This window comes from Cimex lectularius, unplaced genomic scaffold, assembly GCF_000648675.2.
Source record: "Cimex lectularius strain Harlan isolate CLEC.00 unplaced genomic scaffold, Clec_2.1 scaffold135, whole genome shotgun sequence".
Classification (NCBI taxonomy): Eukaryota; Metazoa; Arthropoda; class Insecta; order Hemiptera; family Cimicidae; genus Cimex; species Cimex lectularius.
Genome location: NW_019392793.1, coordinates 1,058,632 through 1,077,868, shown reverse-complemented (window position 1 = coordinate 1,077,868; position 19,237 = coordinate 1,058,632). Strand labels below are relative to the sequence as shown.

The 19,237-nt window shown below is 35.4% G+C and overlaps 2 protein-coding genes across 3 annotated transcripts; one reads left to right on the top strand and one right to left on the bottom strand.

The window, feature by feature from the left end:
- Nucleotides 1–1,678: 1,678 nt before the first annotated feature.
- LOC106663750 (centrosomal protein of 131 kDa) lies at nt 1,679–7,637 on the bottom strand. Its single transcript, XM_014388828.2, has 15 exons — nt 7,228–7,637; nt 7,054–7,155; nt 5,987–6,116; nt 4,913–5,925; nt 4,744–4,828; nt 4,189–4,264; nt 4,027–4,131; nt 3,738–3,969; nt 3,477–3,671; nt 3,216–3,421; nt 2,678–2,882; nt 2,407–2,606; nt 2,177–2,348; nt 1,918–2,093; nt 1,679–1,858 (listed from the first exon to the last, which is right to left on the bottom strand). Exons 1-15 carry the CDS (start codon nt 7,303–7,305, stop codon nt 1,717–1,719), a joined length of 3,117 nt encoding a protein of 1,038 aa, XP_014244314.1. The 5' UTR covers nt 7,306–7,637; the 3' UTR covers nt 1,679–1,716.
- A 4,632-nt stretch (nt 7,638–12,269) lies between these two features.
- On the top strand, nt 12,270–19,167 carry LOC106663730 (FACT complex subunit Ssrp1). Of its 2 annotated transcripts, none has more exons than XM_014388807.2 (11): nt 12,270–12,506; nt 12,568–12,753; nt 15,365–15,756; nt 15,823–15,958; nt 16,075–16,178; nt 16,234–16,362; nt 16,435–16,593; nt 16,656–16,967; nt 17,027–17,165; nt 17,224–17,646; nt 17,868–18,061. In XM_014388807.2, exons 1-11 carry the CDS (start codon nt 12,453–12,455, stop codon nt 17,913–17,915), a joined length of 2,082 nt encoding a protein of 693 aa, XP_014244293.1. In that variant the 5' UTR covers nt 12,270–12,452; the 3' UTR covers nt 17,916–18,061. The 2 variants fall into 2 exon arrangements, with proteins under 2 accessions (XP_014244293.1, XP_014244292.1); XM_014388806.2 differs by lacking the exon at nt 17,868–18,061 and adding an exon at nt 18,745–19,167 and having other exon boundaries at nt 12,272–12,506.
- Nucleotides 19,168–19,237: the final 70 nt, after the last annotated feature.

Below are 19,237 nucleotides of genomic sequence, written 5' to 3'. Positions count from 1 at the left end.
ATAGTATTGTATAAATTCATTTTTTCACATCCTACATGTATTTGTAAAATTTAAACATTGTTTACAAAAACCAGGCCCTGAAGATGATCTCAATAAAGATCGAAACATCAGCACGATAAAGAAAATGTTGTCACACCAGACCGCAGCTAACGATTCCAAATAATCGGTAACTAATGGTCACTAAACACCACACACAACTTTATGGAGTTTTTTTCCAGCCAAAAATGTGAAAATATAAATGAGGTGACTTACATTTGATACAGCGTTTATTATTATTTAATGTTTGTTGCATGTTTTGGGAAGTAACTATTCCTCTCTTATTACAATCTTTTTGGAAAAGATTATTTTCCAAAGAGCGAATTGCCATACTCACCCTACCTCAAATAATTTCTATCTGTATCATATAGTTTTAGTTATATAATCCAAATTTTCACCCTTGGGCTATGTTCAGGGTTGGGGATTGTCTTGTTGCGTATCAATCCAACATTTGTCATTATTGATCCTGACTGTGATTCTGATCTTTAGAACTTATCACAACATTTATTAATTAATGTTCCTTGGCACCCAACAGATTATAGTCAAATTGAATTTTTGTACTAGTTTGTCTTGATTGTAAATCTGTAGATGGAAAGCGTGATTTGCTTCTAGACTTCTAGATAGATGTACCTTCAAAAAGAAGAGACGAAAAAATTCAGACCAATTACTGAAGTTGGTGAAATACTGAAAAGCGTCTGACTGTAAAACCAGTGAAAATAGGTACAATAATACACTACAGGTGTATTAATATTTTTATACATTTTGTATTAGATGTTCTATATTTTTTTGTATAAATATCTTATACATCTTAAACTGACGTTGAGGTTTACTTAGTTGCAATTTCATTTCAATTAATTTTCTTAAACCATTGGACTTTTTTTTATAGTTTTTGTTATTAAATTTTAGTGACAATAAAACAATTCTTTTCCACTCTTTCCTGTATTGAGGTCGCTCCACACAGGTTCTTAATTTATCCCAGTTGTGTAGGCACCCTCTGCTTCTTTGCAGTCTTTGTTTCAGACATTTTTTAGACCAGTTCTCAGCAGTCAGCATCTTGTGGCAATGATATTCTTGAACCGTCTACTTCATTACACGTTCTTTTACCCACAGGCTTTCCTGGTTAAGCATTTATCCATACCATACAACTAACAGTGACCTGCAATTTCTATACTGTTTTCAGCCTATGTCTCGCAGCCATATGTTTATATTGGTAATACTGTAATGACCCATAGTCTGGTCTTCAGCAGAACATCAGCTTCCAAAATAAAGGAGTTTTTGTTCCAATTAAATTGGTAGTGTTATTTCTGGCAATTATGAATGCTTATTTTGTGTCTGAGATAGATCAATTCTTCCTAAATTCATTACTCAGCTGCAGCCCATTCCCTCGAGAAATAACTTTTCCTGCCAGTCGTTAAACAATTCAGTCTGAAACATATGAGTTTTTCTACCGGCTCTAGTATTTTATTACTAATAAAAATCATTACCTTATAAAGCTTGTATAGATGGATGGACAATAGACAAGAACTACTAGATTAGTGAATTAAAATCAAATAAAAATGATGAGAACTTTTGAAATGATTTTTTTTTTAGTTTCTTCACAAAAACAAAATTTTAAAATGTTATAAAAGTTTATTCATTGCCTTAAATTATTAAAATGTACAAAAATTAACATTATGAACATTAATGGTGTTTCCTTTGTACAAAGTCCTTTCTCTGTTGATCTAGGATATTTTCTAGTTGGTTGCACTGCTCAAGAGCCGCATCCCGCTGTTTCTGTACCAACCGAATTGTCTCTTCTTTTTTCGATATCGCCTCTTTGACTCTACAAGTTGCAAAACATAATGTTGGGGGTTTTAATGTTGGGATAAAAGTTAAGCTGACCTCTTGTAAACTTGCTGAAGCTCCTTTTCTTTCTCGGCTTGCAAAGACGCTAGCATTTCCTCTTTTCGAAACCTCTCGTCGGCGAGCTCTTTTTGAAGGGCTGTGATTTGTGAAGAGACCTCACTCCTTGCTATTGCACTCTTTTCACTCGCTTCCCTCTCTACCATTTCCAGTTTCTGCATTGAAATTAATTGTTATGCCATAAAAATAAAATTAAAGTTAAACATTACAGTGCAGAATGACTTTCTAAGAAACTGACCTGCCTCGCTGTTGTTAGCTGAAATTCCAAATGGTTTATTTGGCTTTTAAGTTTTCCAAACATTTCTTCATTTTGTTGATTTTCGTTTCTAGTCTCTTTAAGCTTCTTTCGCAAATCGGCTTGGATCGCCTCTGCATCTTTTAGATCCGCTTCGTACTGTTCCTTAACTTTCCTGGTTCAAAAAATACATTTTATTATATCGTACGAATATATAATTAATTTATACCAACATAAGTTTTGATTCGACTATTTTTTCTTTTTCTTGGGCCTCTTGATCCAACTTTCGTATGACTGCGTCGATATGTCTGTCTCGTTCTTTCTTGCACTGTTCCCTTATCTGCTGTTCTTTTTCAGCAAGCGTGCTCGTCTGGTGGTTCAGCCAAGATTGCCTCTCTGCTTCAATCATATCTCTCATACTTTTCAGCTCAGCCTACGAGAAAATCAATTAACATTATAAGACTGAATATTAGTTTAAAGATGGCAGAGTATAAACAAAATCACTTCATGCTTTTCCTGTTGTATTGCTAACTTCTCGTCCAATTCTTGCTTAGCTTGTTGCCATTTTTCTTCAAGCTGCTTGGATTTTGCCAAGAGGCTCGCTTCGGATTCCCTGCCGACTCTTTCTTTTTCATCTCTTACTTCTGCCATGAGCCTTCGCCTTTGGTCTTGATAACTTCTTTCAACTTCACTTAGTTCATGTTCCAGCCTATAATAATATATAATATAGAAATAAAAAATATCTAGTATAAAAAGTAGGCAAACTTGAAAGAAAAAAAAAGCATGAACAATGCTAATTCCTTGAAATACTTTCCAACTTTCTATTAAAATGTGTGGTGATTAGTGACCGCTAATCGATATTTATTTAGAAATCGTGAGATGCGTTTCTAGTAAAAACTAATATTGAATTTAATTTAACATAAATATAAAGTGTTTTAATTATAAATTTTGTTGTTATACTACATAATCCAAAATTTAACACAAGGGGTGAGAATGGCTCGGATTGCTCTTATATACTTGCAGAAATGAAAATTATCCTTACTTTTTCCTAGCAGCTTCCCTTTCTTCAGTCACGGCCTGCTCTCTGTCTCGAAGAGACTGTTCTCTCGCTGCGTTCACTCTACGTGAGCAGCTCGCTTCCATTTCAGCGAGTTCTTTTTCATGGGCTCTTCTAATTTCAGCTAGTTCTTCTTGATGGGTCCTAGTCATCCGTTCCAGTTCTGGCTCCAAGCCTTTCACCGTCTGTTCCTATTTAATAAAGAATATTCAACATTTGCCACATGTTAGTGTTAAGTCGTGTTACTTTGATTTTTTTTGTTTTCTCCTCGAGCCACTTCTCCCTTCTAATTTTTTCTGCAGCGAGCATTTTTTCTTGTAGCTTTTTTAGCTCTATGTTGTGCCTTTCATCAATGGCTTGAAGGGCTTTTGAATGCTTGCCTTCCATCTCTTTTACCAAACTGGCGCATTGATCAGCTAAAAGTCTTTTCTCTGTAAGAAGCTGCAGTGCCCAAAATGTTTTATTTTTAACATTTATATTTTTTAATTAGTTACTCTGAAATATTACCTGATCTATGAACTTCTGGTGTCTCTTCACAGTTGCATCAGAGTCCAGTTTGTTTTTAGCCTGTTTTTCCTCTATTTCTTTCAGTCTCTCAGTCGTGCTGTGCAAAATTGACTCCCTTTCTTCAAGCTCTAGGGTCATAGCCATCACTCTTTTTGCCAGTTCAGCAGAATCGAGAGCCATCAATTGCGCCATCCTTCCTGTTCCGATCGGGATCGCTGGTTTGGGCGGTTCACTACAATTCCTAAATTGACAAGTCTGTTTTTGCAATTTGTAAATTTGTATTACTTACTAGGGAGGTGAATCATTTTTAGCCTCTTGAACCGGTGGTGCAGTATGGTGAAACTCATTTCTAGAATCACTTCTGTCAAGTTCATCGAGGAATGTCAAAATATCTCTGAAATTTTATAGAAAAAATAATTTTATTTTAGCCGTGGAAAGTCAGGATACGTACTTTGCGCCGACAGCAGGTGCCATGCTGCAAGCAGAGTTGTTTCCACTCCGACTGGAAGAAACTGCATCAAGTTTTACTGGAACAATTTTATTGATTATACCAAGTTAGATTAAACAGAAATACATTATACCTACATATAAAAATTATATTTTGTTTGCTTTGTGAATATTGATGATCCTGTAACTTGATTTTCTCTGATCATTTTTGTTTACCTAACAAACTCACTGGTTTAGCTTGTCAGATAAGCACTTTACCATCGTCGGTCTATAAAGTATTTACAAAAAGGACAAACAAATGGGAAAAAAAGATTTAATTTTTATGACATTTGTGATACTCCATTAAGTGCTGTGATATTACTATAATTTTTGGTCTGTGAATGTACATAATCTTCTTTATTTATTTATTAACTTACTTGGGCCCTCAAAATATATTTTGTGTTTTGTGGATGATCAGAGATGATCAAGCTACAAGCTATATTTTATTTTTAATTACACAATAAATTATTTGTGCTTAAAAATATTTTAAAAGCTTGTTTTTATAATTTAATTAACTTACTAGATTCAACTTCTTCTTTTTCTAATACTTTCAGCATATTCAAAATATCATTGTACGTTGATCCGACTGCATTGTTGACACCTTGCTGAAATAAATATATATATGTTTTGCAACCATTTTTTATTTATTTATTTACTTTTAAAAAAAAGAAAAGAAAATGAATTTATACGTTTTTTCCCATCCATGTTAAAATGTCTTCGGTGTTCAACCCGTTTTCTCCATTTTTAGGCAGTTCATGATTGTTCAAATGTTGATCATTGCATTTGTTCAAGCCCACTTCGCTAGTATCACCCAAATAGTTCAAAACGCAAGCTGCATTCTCATCTTCGAGAACTTTCTCAAGGCCGACGGCGTGTTCAGGTCCGATGCTTCGGTTTTCTGTCATTAAATGGGCGATCACTTTAGATGGCATTTTGCAATTTTCAATCATCGATATCATTTCTTTCTCATAGTTTTCATTTCCGTTATTGACAGAGAAGTCTACCCTAGCAGCGTTGTTTTGACAGTCTTCTGTGTTGTAGTATTTGTTCAATGTCTGACCCACTTTTGACATGAGAATCTCTGATGTCCCGTTGCATTTGTTCGTTACTGATTTCCTCGAAGAGTGTTCGGGTGAAACTGGCACATCATCGCTTTCAACAATCGTCTCCATCGTTTGACTTCTTGAAATTTTTTTAGAAGGCATATCTATTCTCGGCCCTTCGTAAGCGTCAAACTTAAAATTATCAAATTCTAGAATTTTCGTTTCTTCATTTGGATTATTTTGGGGCAACCTTGTAAGATTCTCAGTTGAATGTGAGGGAGCGTGTCTCGGTTGTTGTAGGTTCTCTTCTGTCGGAAATATTTCGTTATCCAAGTTTTCTTTTACCTTTGTAGGGCTGTTTAATTCAGTATAATTCAAACCGTTGCAATTTGCATAGGGAGATTTTTGAATCACAGACTCTGGAAACCACCTCTGAAATTTTATATTTATAATATCATCCATTGACTTATGAGGCTTTTTCGGATTTCCTCCGACTGGAGGTATTGGTGGCTTCGCCACAAGCCCTGGCTCGAGCTTGCCAGATCTAAGCACTTCAGTGAGACTAGGAACAGGACTCGGAGTCACTGATGTTTCCGAATCTAAATTATCTTCAAACGAACTACTCGCCAGAAGATTACCCATTGAACCACCATTTTTCCCTGGAAAAAAAAAAATTAAGTTAATTATTATACTTAATAAATAGCTTTATTGTATGTTTACTAGGGTTTTTGTGAAGTTTTCTATCAGTCCTTTCAAATTTGGCTGCCAATTTACTTCTGTGAGTGCCCCGGGACAAATGATCTGCAGATTGTGGCCTTGTCCACGGTGGTGTTTTTCTGTGCTTCTCCTGCTGAAATTATAGCCAAATTTAATTTGCATTAATAATTTTAAGACAAGCAACACTTTCTATATAATAAAATAACTCTTAATGATAAATAAAGTATAAATAATTAAACAAAGACTGGATGTGAATTGCTATTTTTGGCAAATAATTTTGATCGTTACTATTCTACCATTTACATTTGACATGTTTTCTTTGTCATAAAAATCCATCATCACATCTTAAAGAAATTGACCAATAGTGCATAGTTAATAAGGCAGGTATTAAATCTCAATTAATAAAAAAGAAGTTATAATAAAAGCAGTTCAGACAACCAATTGGATGAATGATAACGTTTGGTTTGCAAGAGTGATTGAAGAAGTGCAGACTGCTTAAAACAACTCAATATAAAAACAGGCAATTATGGATTCAAGAGAAAAATGAAATAAATTTTCAATATACCATTTGTAAACCTTCGGCATCGTTTTATTCACTCATAACCCCAAAAAAATGTATCATAAAATCAATTCACAATATATGCCCAAAATGGCATGTAGATATATCTTGCTGTAACAAATCCCATTTAAAAAATGTCATTGCATGATTTGAAATCGTTTTTAAATACTTTTGAAAACACACAGTTATTACAATTGCACTTTCAAAGAAATATATGTATATCTGTTAGTCTTAAGGAAAGCCGGCCACCTGATAGGCAGAATATACTTTCTAAATATTTACTCAAGAATAATAAATGATATATATTTTAAAAACATGCCAATTTTATTTGTTGTTTTAATACTACAAGAAAAATGTTCGAACAATACAAAAATTAAAAAATGTAATAATTGCATAAAAATATTTTTACACTGTATTTAGGAACATATAAGCAACACATGAAAGTTAAACAATATAAAATATTTTTAATCATATGGTTTAGAATGAAACAAGTAAATATAAAAAAAATTACCTGATGGAAAAGAGTCGGTGTAGCAGACATCGGTCTTAATGCAGTGTCAATTCTCGAAGAGGACCGCGAACAAGGTGGACTTGGCCTAGACTTCAAAGTGATCTGTGATTAAAAAGTAAACAAATAAAGCTTAATGATGCTTTGTCGTTTTCAAACTAGATTCTCAAACCTCACCTGCTTCCCTAAAACGCTAAAATCTAAAATACTGTTTTTCTCGTTCTGCTTACTTTCTTTATTAGAGGCTAATGGCATTTTACAGACATTTACATCTCTGCGAACCGCTCCATCTGTGCTTTTTTGGTCAGTACCAGGACGATGATCGCCTTTTTACCAGTACCTCGTATTGTTGATGTATTCTGTGTTGTGTCAACAAAACGGTTGCTAAGGGTGCTAGTTCCTGTCACAAAAACAAAAAAGCATTTGCCACTCTTGTCAGAAATTTTCTGCAGTTCAAAACAAACAATCTTAATAACAATTGTAATTTTTTAATAAAAAATTGTACATATTTTAACAATTATTAACTGATTCTGAACCAATTATATGGTTTGATTTTCAAAATGTGTCAGAAACCAAGTCGATGCAAAATAAAGTTCAACATTATTTTCAGAACCTTTTATTTCTACATTATTTATTGTTTTTCTCCATCCACAGTGGCAAAAAAAGAAATACTTTTGTTTCAAATAAAATAATTCATTCTTTTGATTTGGTGATCTAAAGATTGACAATACAGAGGAGCAATTATACTTTATTTGTATTATTAATTTTTCTTTTAACAAATTCTTCAAACAATAAGATAAATTTTCATGACATTTAAAATTTAATTCTTCAATTCATTATAACAGGCATCCAACAATATTTGAGTTACAAAAACAACTGTTACATCGATTATTACTTTCTGTTAAAACATCCTTACTCGCTTTAAATTGTTTTTATTAATTTTAAACTAACAATTTAATTTGCCAAATTGACATGTAAATTTCAAAATGTTCAATTTTTACATCAATCAGTTTTGATTAAAATTGTAGACAAATTAACAAGATATGTATTTTTCTGATTTGTCATCATCCTGGTCTGCCTATCCTTGTGGCATATAATAATCTGATTACAGTTTACTGATTTATTTAAGCTCAAATCTGCAAATGCTTGTACATACAAACACATACATAGTTGAGCCAGAATTGATGCCGAAGTACTGGCAATTCTTGTAAGGGATAAAAGGGATAAACTATTTATTTTATTTATTTATTTACGGATCGAAATCCACTATAAAAAAGACATTTTACAATAACAAAAAATATAAATAATGTATGTAAAAATACAAATAATATATATAAAAAGAATAAGGACGTATATACATGGTAATAATATAAATGGTAAATATAAATGATAAATATAAAAATACAATTAAAGAGTAAAAACTGAACAACAAAAATGAAAGACATAATTACTAACCAAATAAGGCAGAGGAAACAAAATAAAGCTGAAAGACAATTGAAACTACAATAATTAGGTACATATTTAATGAAAATAATGCTCTTTGTAAATATATAATAAGACTAGAGTGCGAGAATTAGTTGAACCAGTAAATGAAATAAATTGTAATAATTTTGTACAGTATGAAATATAAAAGCATTCAACTAAGGTTGTAGGATAAGGTTTTTCACAGATTGCACAGAACTATTGAAGAAGTCAATGCTATTGCAGATGTTGTTACTCTTGATCATCATTCTGTGTAGAGGAGAAGAGAGCATGTAGTTAGAGCTTTGGAATTCAATATAAAATAATTTATAGGTTTTAAGAGAGTACGAAGGGACATGTAGCTGTAGTTGAGAGAGGAGATAAGGACTATCAATGAGATTGTTTAATAATTTAAATACAAAAACAATATCAAAGTAATCCCTTCTTAGTGCCAGTTCGAAAAGTTTAAATTCAGAGCGGATTCCAGGGTAGGCAGAATTCGGAGGAAGATTGAGTTTGTAGGAAAGTTTTTTTAAAAATTTGTTTTGTACAGATTGAAGAATTTTTTGATAATTTAGATAGAATGGGTTCCAAACAGGTGTAGCATATTCTAGTATGGGTTGTACAAAAGCTTTATAAAGATAGACAAAACATAAAGGATTTTTAAATTCATAGGTGTTCCGGATGATGAAACCTAGCATCTTCATGGATCTATTTTTTATTGAAGAAATATGTTCTTTAAACTTGAGCTTTTGATCAAAAAGTACACCAAGATCTATACCCTAGCAAAACCCCTTGGACTAACCTCAACAATTTTCCAAGCTGAGATCCATGCAAGTTAACTCTGTACATGGTTATTAATAAAGAAAACATGAATGGTGTACAGATTTACATACTCCTAAACAGACAGGCAGCTGTGAAGGCGTTAAATGTGTTGCTTTCAACTCCAAACTTGCCTGGGACTGCTTAAACTGCTTAATAACCCAGGGAAAAAGAACAAGATACCTTAAAGTGGGTTCCAGGACATGAAGATATAGAAGGAAATGAACTGGCTGACCAACAAGCCAAAAAAGAGGAGCAGAACCACAACTAGGTGCGCTAATGTATGTGCTTAAGTTGGAACTGGAAAAATGGCTTGAGAAAGAAAAACTCAAGCACTTGACAAAAGCATCAGGTATGAGGCAAGTTAAGAGATTTATAAATTTCTCAGAAAGAACGTCAAAGAAACTCCTCTCTCCTAGCAGGCAGGATTGGAGGAAAATTATAGGCCTCTGTATCAGCCACTTCCCTCTAAACTACCCCCTAGAGAAGAGGGCAAAGCAGAGACAGAAACTTGCCAACTCACAAGGAACTAGAAACATTGGCACATATCCATTTTGAATGTGTGGCATTAGCCCAGTTATGGTACAGCCACTTTTATAAGGAAATTCTTACACCAAAAGTGGTGTGCAAAGAGATATCAGGTTGATGTGTTTCCCAGATTTTGGATGCATTCACTTACTCGTTTTGATGTGATTTTTTTACACACTAATGTTTAATAGCTGCTTGGCTATCCGATCCTATGAGGAATTTTTTGCCAGTGTAACCTCTTTTAAGACTTTCTAGGGCACAAGCATTGATGGTATGTATTTCTGCTTGAAAGACCGAAGTGGTACTTCCCTAATGAGTTTGACTGCTCAGTTTTGGAATTGTACAAAAACACCTGATTCCTTAGTTTGTATACCATCTGTATACCATATCATTGTATCTGGTGCTCTCCTGAGTTCTTCTTCTCCTTTATAGTCTTTTGAGACTTTATAGGATGTTGTAAAGAATTTTTACAGGATCATATAGTCAGTTATACAATACAGTTGGATGATGGATCTGGTCAATATGCTATATAGCCATACGTTGGAAAGGGTACTTTTGTCTATAAGACTAAGAACTTTCCTCGGTGCCTCTTTGCACACCACTTTTGGTGTAAGAATTTCCTTATCAAAGTGGCTGTACCATAACTGGGCGAATGCCACACATTCAAAATGGATATGTGCCAATGTTTCTAGTTCCTTGTGAGTCGGCATTAGTGTGAAAAAAAATCACATCAAAACGAGTAAGTGAATGCATCCAAAATCTGGGAAACACATCAACCTGATAATATCTTGGGTGCCAGGACACAAAGGAATTTTGGGAAAATAGGACACACTAGTCAGAGTAGGATCTACAAGACCATACATAGGCTCCGAACCTATACTTGGGATAACAAAAACAAATGCAGAATCCTCAATTGCAGAATGGATCCAAATGAAACAAAAGGAGAACTGGATAAACTCTATCAGCTCTAGACACAGTAAACTATGGTAAAACAACCCTCTCCAAGACTGAAAACTCACTACTATAATTAGAGAGGGCTAGACTCAGAGGAGTTATAGACCATTAACCGATCACTGGCATCTGAGAAAACATCTATATAACGATGATCCCATCTGCAGATTTTGTAATGAGGAAGAGGAAAATGCCACCTATATCATCTTTGCAAAGCAACATCAATAGAGACTTTACCTAGCATACAGAAAAAACCTAGGAAATGAAATTGTAGCAGCAACAGTCAATGGCCTAATACTTCTGTGAACTAGGGAAATAGGAAGGTACAATAAGCCAGAAAGCTGCAGTGCCTAGGGAGCACAAACCCCCGCTTCCTAGAATCCTCATCCTCATCACCATCATCAACTTGTTAATTAATTGGTCTTGGGGAAGGGAACGAAAGGATTTCAATAAAGATTGTATATTGTGCAATGAATTGGAACACATCCTCTCTGACTTTAGAGTTATGTAAAATAAATAAATTTCTCAAACATTCAACTTATTTATACTTTTTTTTACTAATCAAATCCCACATATTATTTTTATTGATACCTAAATTATACTGTATGTTATTATAGCCAATGTTTAATATTTCAATGTTTTTCATCTTTTAAATGTTTCTTTGTCTTTCTTGTAATTATTATAATAAAACATTGAATAGTCAGATAGCCAAGGAGCCATCAATGCACTAAGCTCAAATACCATTAGTTCAAAGATGGTGTTGAACTGCAAAACCAAACTAACCAAAAGTCAGCCTCTGCTGGGTCCCAAGACGGGGAGTACAAGGCAATGAGAAAAGGGAAGAAAGCAGACACCCTTGCAAGAAAAGGAGCTGATATACCGCTGATAGGACCAGAACCCTTTTGTGGCATAGGAACCCACACTATCAATGAGTACCTCAGATAGAAGGATAAAAAGAAAACGAGGGAACAATTCACTCATTGGACACCAATAATCCAAGAAGGAAAGAAGGGACAGAATGTATCAAAGGAAGCAGGAAAAACTGTGAATCCTAACAGGTTTCTTAACAGGTAAACTGCATTTAAAGAAGATTGATATAATCCAAGACGGAATATGCAGATTATGCAAAGAAGCAGAGGAGACACCAACTGTGGTGTTACTTTTGCCCACAGGAGGAGGTGTTTTGTTCTAAAGAAATTCAACCACTGAAACCAGACTACAAATCAAGTTACTCGATGAAATAGAATTCACCAGTGTGCTATAAGCACAGAATGGGGAATACAATTGCTCTTAAAGGGCGCAGTGTATTACACCCCAACTTATACTTTATACAACCACATCTACATATTGCATAAAATTAAAAAAAAAAAAAATTCCACTCCTCGAGTTTTAGTAACCCATTAGACTGTTATTTTAACAGGTCATGGATTGCCTGAAGAGAGCGCCTTGCCCTCTTCAGTGAGACTTCAGTCTCAAACTTCAGTGGACAGGTGGTAGGGCGAGTGGCTTTCCAGTCTGGTTACCTCGATACGGCATCGGGCATCTCCACACCACTAACGAGCAAGTTCTGGCGGGAACTTCTCCACAGATTCCTAGTTTTTCTCCTCCTGACGGCGTAGTTTCGGATCGACTGCCTCGAAATGACCGACGTCTTGGAATTCAACGATATCACGGCAGAAATAAAAGGAGCCATGGTATGTCGGAGTCGTGCCACGCCGGTCTCGGCTCGGTTTTATGATATTTTCCTCTCTTTAGTGTCCCGGCAGGCTGAAACTGTCCGAGAACAACATCAGCTTCAAGAACCAAAGGACGGGGAAGGTGGAACAGCTCTCCTCGGCGGACCTCGAACTGTGTAACTGGCAGAAGCTGGTCGGCAACTGGGGCATCAGGCTCTTCCTGAAGAACGGCTCCCTCCACAGGTTCTGCGGCTTCAAAGAATCCGTAAGCACACTTAAGCATACTCCTCTCGTTTCATAATATCAACAAGTGTTCACGCCAATTAATACAAAATGTTTCTGACTGAAAAACACAACAGTTTTTTTGGTTGTTACTATTTTTGAAAAACGTTCTTCACGCTTTGAACTGTAAGGGCTTTGACACATGTATCAGTTTTGACTGAAGCATTTACCGAGAGGAAAACCAAGTCGATGGATCGTTTCTTTCTTGAGAGTGGGACATGACAAATGGTACGGTGCTTATCGCCTGGCGGTCGGTGAGTCGACGAGACGATCCCCAGAGTCGGTTATGTATGTGTATTTACTGGAATGGTTGTGCTCTAACCACTTGAACTGTCGTGACTTCGATCCTCCCAAACTCCTCATCTCAACGTACAACCTCCCAAATGTTCCCTCTTTTTGCCATATTTTCAAGGAGTTGGAGTCCGAGTGGATCAAAGTCATGATAGCTCAAGTGGTTAGAGGAGCGGCGTATTGAGCCTAAGGTTGTGAGTTCGAAAACCGCTCGTGACACTAACTTTTTCATCTCTACCAAGACCTTTGATTAAAAAAAAGAATAACTAATTCTTTTTTTTATTATTTACAACTAGAATTAACTCAAACAAGCTAATGCAATGATAATAAGAATACTTAAATTTTATCGTCCTAAGTGGATGTAATTCAGTAGTAATATTCCGATAGAGGTAAACCTAAGCATTCGCTTGACACTCAATATCTCTCGTGTTGAGATCGCGTGGCCATCAACATTGGGTAATATCGGGACGTATAGTGTATATCGCCTGGCAGTTTTGAAATGGAGTCGTTGGGTCAATGAGACAAACCCCAGAGTCGGTTTTGAAAGCATATTTACTGGAATGGTTGTGCTCTAACCGTATGGTTGTGCTCTAACCGTGACTTCGATCCACCAGATACCAACCTCTCAGATTTTCCCTCTTTTTGCCATATTTTCAAGGAGTTGGTATCCGTGTGGATTGAAATCATGATAGCTCAAGTGGTTAGAGAAGCGGCGTATTAAGCTGAAGGTCATGAATTCGAAACCTGCTTATGACACTAGCTTTTTCATCTCAACCAAGACCTTAGATAAAAAAATAAATAATAATATTTTTTTTCTTAAATTTACTATTGTAGAATTAACTACAACAAGCAAATGCACTGATGATAAGAATACTTAACTTTTATTGTCCTAAGTGGATGTAATTCAGTAGTGATATTCCGATATAGGTATACCTAAGCATTTGCTTTTCACTCACAATCTCTTGAGTTGAGATCGCGAGGCCACAGCATTGGGTAGTATCGGAAAGAGTGTTGAGGAAAGTTGCGTTACTAAGGGATTTAGGATGAGTGGAATTTGATGATGTTGGAAACAAGGGACGTTGCATTTGCTATACAGTGGAGCATTTTGGACTGGAAAGATTGTATTTGATAGGAGTCATATATATCCATACTGTAAGTCCATGACGGTTTGAGAAATTTGTTGTACTAGGTTGTCCAGAAATTAATGCAGTTTTATGGTTATAAAATAAAAACAAATAAATTATTTTAAACATTTTTTATTAATTAAAATACCCTCCATCACTCTCAATTCACTTCTCCAAACGGGGCATTTTCTTCTATACACTTTGAATAGAATTTTGACTTTTTCACACCTTCTGTAAATGCATTTTGATCATTAATTTTTTTATGTTGTAAAATGTTGTCCAGGTGTATGAAAAAATGGTAGTTGGTAGGCAAGGGGTCTCTAGATTAGAGAGGTGAGGCAGAACATCATAACCAAGATATAACAGTTTTTATTTTGTCAAAAGTGAGACATGGGTCCAAGTGTTGTCCTGTAACAGAATGATCTTTTTGGATTTACCAAAGATGGCTTCAATAGTGCCTTTTTCTGGAACATTGCTGCAATTGCTGTAGTAAATCAGCCCTAATGAAACCCATCAAAGTCACCATCACCATTTTTTGATGAGTTGGAGGCTTTGGAAAATGTGATACTGCTTCTCCTTTGTCAAGCCATTGTCCAGAATGTATGCTGTTATCATAGAGAATCCACTTTTTATCACAAGTAACAATTTTATCCAGAAATGCTTGAAATGTTTCAGCAAATAAGTGTTGTGCAAACTTCATAAAGATTTTTTTTTCTGCGGTCATTTAAATGCATGAGGAACCTAATTTTTGAGCTCTATCACCTGTCCAACTCCTTAAGGTGGTGAGCGAGCGGGACCAGCACCTCTCCATTTGGGCAGTATGAGTGATCATGAGTGGTTGGCTTAAGTGTTTCTTATAATGGTACATTTCATGATTGACTTGGTCTGAATTTGATTCATGTAGATGTTCACATCCCATCCCCCAAATCCACATGTATTCCATGGGCCAATGAGCGAAATGTATATTGATTAATTGTCTCAAATATTTAGTAATTATATAAAATAGTTCTGTTATAAAATTTCACTATTTGTTAACTGTGTTTCTCCAGTTCGTCCTAAAAAGAACTGATTGATTAGAAAATGATAAGTAATGATGTGAAGTAAAATCTTATAATCTAGTCAAATATTAGACCTTTTTATATTTGTGTCTCTTCTTAATACACATTGTACATTTTTTAGGAGTTAGATAAGATTGCAAAGTTCTTCAAAAACAAATACCAGCAAGATCTACTTGAGAAAGAGCTAAGTGTCCGAGGGTGGAACTGGGGCACTGCCAAATTCTCCGGCTCGGTGCTCAGCTTCGACGTTCACAACCTGACCGCATTTGAAATCCCTCTGAGCAACGTCAGCCAATGTACGACCGGAAAGAACGAGGTGACGGTCGAATTTCACCAGAACGACGAAGCGCCCGTGAGTCTTATGGAGATCCGGTTTCACATACCGTCCAATGAGATCGCCGGCGACGATCCCGTCGACGCTTTTCACAGTCAGGTCATGCAGAAAGCCAGCGTCATATCTGTATCTGGAGACGCTGTTGCTATTTTCAGAGAGATCCACTGCCTTACACCGAGGTACGAATACGAGTTCATTTAAGGAAATCTTTTACAATACAATTAATCCACTTTTTCTTCTTTTAGAGGTCGTTATGATATTAAAATATTTTCTTCATTCTTTCAACTTCACGGAAAGACTTTTGATTATAAAATCCCAATGGCTACTGTACTGAGACTTTTCGTACTTCCACATAAAGATGGGAGACAACATTTCTTTGTAGTAAGTGTTTCTTAAGTACTAAGTGAATAATAATATAAAGTAAGTAAAGCTGTAAGCTTGTCATTTTCTAGAAAAATGGTTATGTTATTACCTAATTAACCAAATTATGTTTTTAGGTCAGTTTAGATCCTCCGATTAAACAAGGTCAAACCAGATATCATTACTTAGTTTTTCTTTTTGGACAAGATGATGATATGTCGTTAGAACTACCATTTTCAGAGTAAGTGGCCAAAAAAGAGTGAAAAAAATGTTGATTTGACCTTATACACTTTTAGGGAAGAGCTTTCTGAAAAATACGAGGGAAAACTTACTAAAGAACTCTCTGGTCCTACTTATGATGTCCTTAGTAGAATCATGAAGGTGTTGGTTAATCGTAAAATTACTTTTCCTAGCGGTTTTATTGGGTGAGATTCTCGAGAAATTTTTTTTTTTTTCATGATTGTTAGAATAAAATTTTACTTTTTATTTTTTTAAAGACACTCAGGTACAGCAGCAGTGGGCTGTTCTTACAAAGCAGCTGCTGGTTATATGTATCCTCTCGAAAGAGGCTTTATTTATATCCACAAGCCTCCACTCCACATTAGGTTTGAGGAGATCAGCAGTGTTAATTTTGCCAGAAGCGGTGGTAGCACCAGGTGAACATTTGTTAATAGAATTTTGTTTAATCCAAGCAGTAATAATTTATCTGTAATTATAGGTCGTTTGACTTTGAAATAGAGCTGAAAAGTGGTGTCATACACACATTCAGCAGCATCGAAAAAGAAGAGTATGGCAAGCTTTTTGATTTCATCACATCGAAGAAGCTCCATGTGAAGAACAAGAAGTCGGACAAGCCCACCTACGCTATGGACGACTTCCGCGACTCAGACGAAGAGAAAGAACCGGATGCGTACCTCGCCCGTGTCAAGCGTGAAGGCCAGGAAAGGGACGATGAAGACGGCGGCAGCTCTGATGAGAGCACTGATGAAGACTTCAAACCTCAAGCTGAAGAATCTGATGTTGCTGAAGAGTAAGAAAATTAAACCTACAGCAAATTGCGTTAAAAATTACTTTCATGAATATATTCAGGTACGACACCAATCCTACTCCTACGGATTCTGATGACGATTCCGATGCCTCTGGAGGTGGAAATGAAGATGGAGAGAAGAAGGAAAAGAAAGAGAAAAAAGAAAAGAGAGAAAAGAAAAAAAAGAAAACAACTACAATCGTAAGTTTTTTTTAACAATTAAAAAATTTAATTGAACAAAAAAAAATGTTTATTTTAGTCTGAAAAGCCGAGGAAAAAGAGAGAGAAGAAGCACAGAGATGCAGACAAGCCGAAAAGGGCTCCTTCCGCTTACATGCTCTGGTTTAACGATAGCCGGGAAAAGATCAAAGCCGACAATCCCGGCATCTCTTTCACCGATATCGCCAAGAAGGGAGGGGAACTTTGGAAGAACTTGTCCGATAAGTCTGAATGGGAGAAAAAGGCGGCCAAGCTCAAAGAGGAGTACACCCAGGCAATGTCGGAGTACAAAGCGAGCGGAAAGGCGAACAAGTCGAAGGAGGAGAAGGAAAAATCGTCTAAGAAAAAGTCTTCAACAAAGTCCAAACCTTCTCTGCCATCATCACCTGACAAAAAGGGTTTCATCAGTAAAGAATTTATTGAGGATTCTGATTCTAGTTCTGACTCAGATGCTGATAAAAAGGTACATCACAATTAATCATTTTTTGCCCAAAACAAATATTTTATTAATTATTTTTTTCAAGCTGGGTTTTCCTTCAAATTTCCTTATTAAATTCATGGTAAATACGAGATGAATTAATTATATGTGCTATGATGTATTTTCAGTTCTATGAGATTTGAACATGAGTATTGGGTTTTTCATTTTACATGAATAAAATGAGCATTGCAATTTCTTCCTTGCAGATAGCAAATATAGGGATACTCACTACGACGCATAACAAGCCGGCATGAAATTTATGAATTTAAAATCAAAGCTTGACGGGCTGAACATTGTGAAATACCACAAGTTTTTCAAGGGCGAACGCATATTACCGGAGATGTAGAAAATTACAACATGTGTCTAACCTCCAATTTGTGACCCAAAGTCAAGAGTTTTTATAATATATGTAAAGTAATTAAATGTAATGTACATTGCCAGATTATGTTATGTCATAACAGTTGAATAAGTTAGAATAATTTTTAAAATATTTTTTATTTCTTTTTTTAAAGCCCATTTGTATGTTGGGTTTGAATGCCGGATTCGAATCGGGGACCATGATGAGCACTGTGCCAACACTTAAACCTTTACGGCCACCACACCACCCCATACTAGAATATTTAATTAGGCCATTCCAATCATTTGAGCTTATGTTTAAGAGGAAATTACACAATGGAATATTTAAGACATTTTTTATTTTTAGTTTAGAGAAATGCTATACCCAAAAAATAGCTAATAAAGCTTAATTACTTATTGTTATATTACATACGTAAAATCCATATGCCCAGTTTTGGAAATTTTCGTTCTCGTTAGGACAACTAAATAGCAAGATGTCCTGACAAAATTTTCAATAATTTTGAAAATTAACATTGCTTTTTAAACTACTGACTAGACTGACACTCTCAACACAACACACAACCGTGACACTTCTACATAGAAAAAACACACTTTGAACCGAGGAGATGATCTAAATAAAGATCAAAATGCCGGAACATTAAAGAAAATGTTCTTCTAAACCTACATCACACAAGACCGCATCTCACGATCTCCGAATAATAATTGCTTTTAAAACTAATATTTCAGAAGGAGGTAAAGAAAGAAATAAAAGCTGAAAGTAGTGACAGTGAAAAGGAATCGAAGGCAAGCTCTAAAAAGAAAGGAAGCTCGGACGATGATAGCGATAAAGAGTCGCGAAAGAAGAAAAAGAAGGCCAGCTCTGATGAAGACAGCGAGGACAGCGTAAAGAAAAATAAATCCAAGTCGAAAGATAGTGATGATGAACTTTCTGAAGAAATCCTCTCGACTCCTACTGCATCTTCTGATAGTGATTAACTTCTTCAAAAGCTACTGATACAGGTGTAAAATAAATACATAAAATCCCCCCCCCATCCAAAAAAGGTGATTATCACTTCCTGTTTCATATTTTAATTTTACATTAATTTTTGTTTATTTAACATTTTTTTACAAAATTGTTATATTTAGGCATTACTGTAAATAAATACAATTCTTTACATGCATTATCATCATCATTTATGAAATCCTCAAGTACTAGTTTCATCTCATTGGGCAGAAAGAA

Excerpts from the sequence above, each read along its gene's own strand:
- LOC106663750 (XM_014388828.2), bottom strand. The coding sequence starts at position 7,305 with ATGCCATTAGCCTCTAATAAAGAAAGTAAGCAGAACGAGAAAAACAGT. Across the intron at positions 3,672-3,737 it reads ACCAGAAGTTCATAGATCAG|CTTCTTACAGAGAAAAGACT; the intron begins GTAATATTTCAG and ends TGGGCACTGCAG. Across the intron at positions 3,422-3,476 it reads AGAAAACAAAAAAAATCAAA|GAACAGACGGTGAAAGGCTT; the intron begins GTAACACGACTT and ends TTTATTAAATAG.
- LOC106663730 (XM_014388806.2), top strand. The coding sequence starts at position 12,453 with ATGACCGACGTCTTGGAATTCAACGATATCACGGCAGAAATAAAAGGA. Across the intron at positions 12,507-12,567 it reads CAGAAATAAAAGGAGCCATG|TGTCCCGGCAGGCTGAAACT; the intron begins GTATGTCGGAGT and ends TCCTCTCTTTAG. Across the intron at positions 16,363-16,434 it reads TTTCCTAGCGGTTTTATTGG|ACACTCAGGTACAGCAGCAG; the intron begins GTGAGATTCTCG and ends ATTTTTTTAAAG.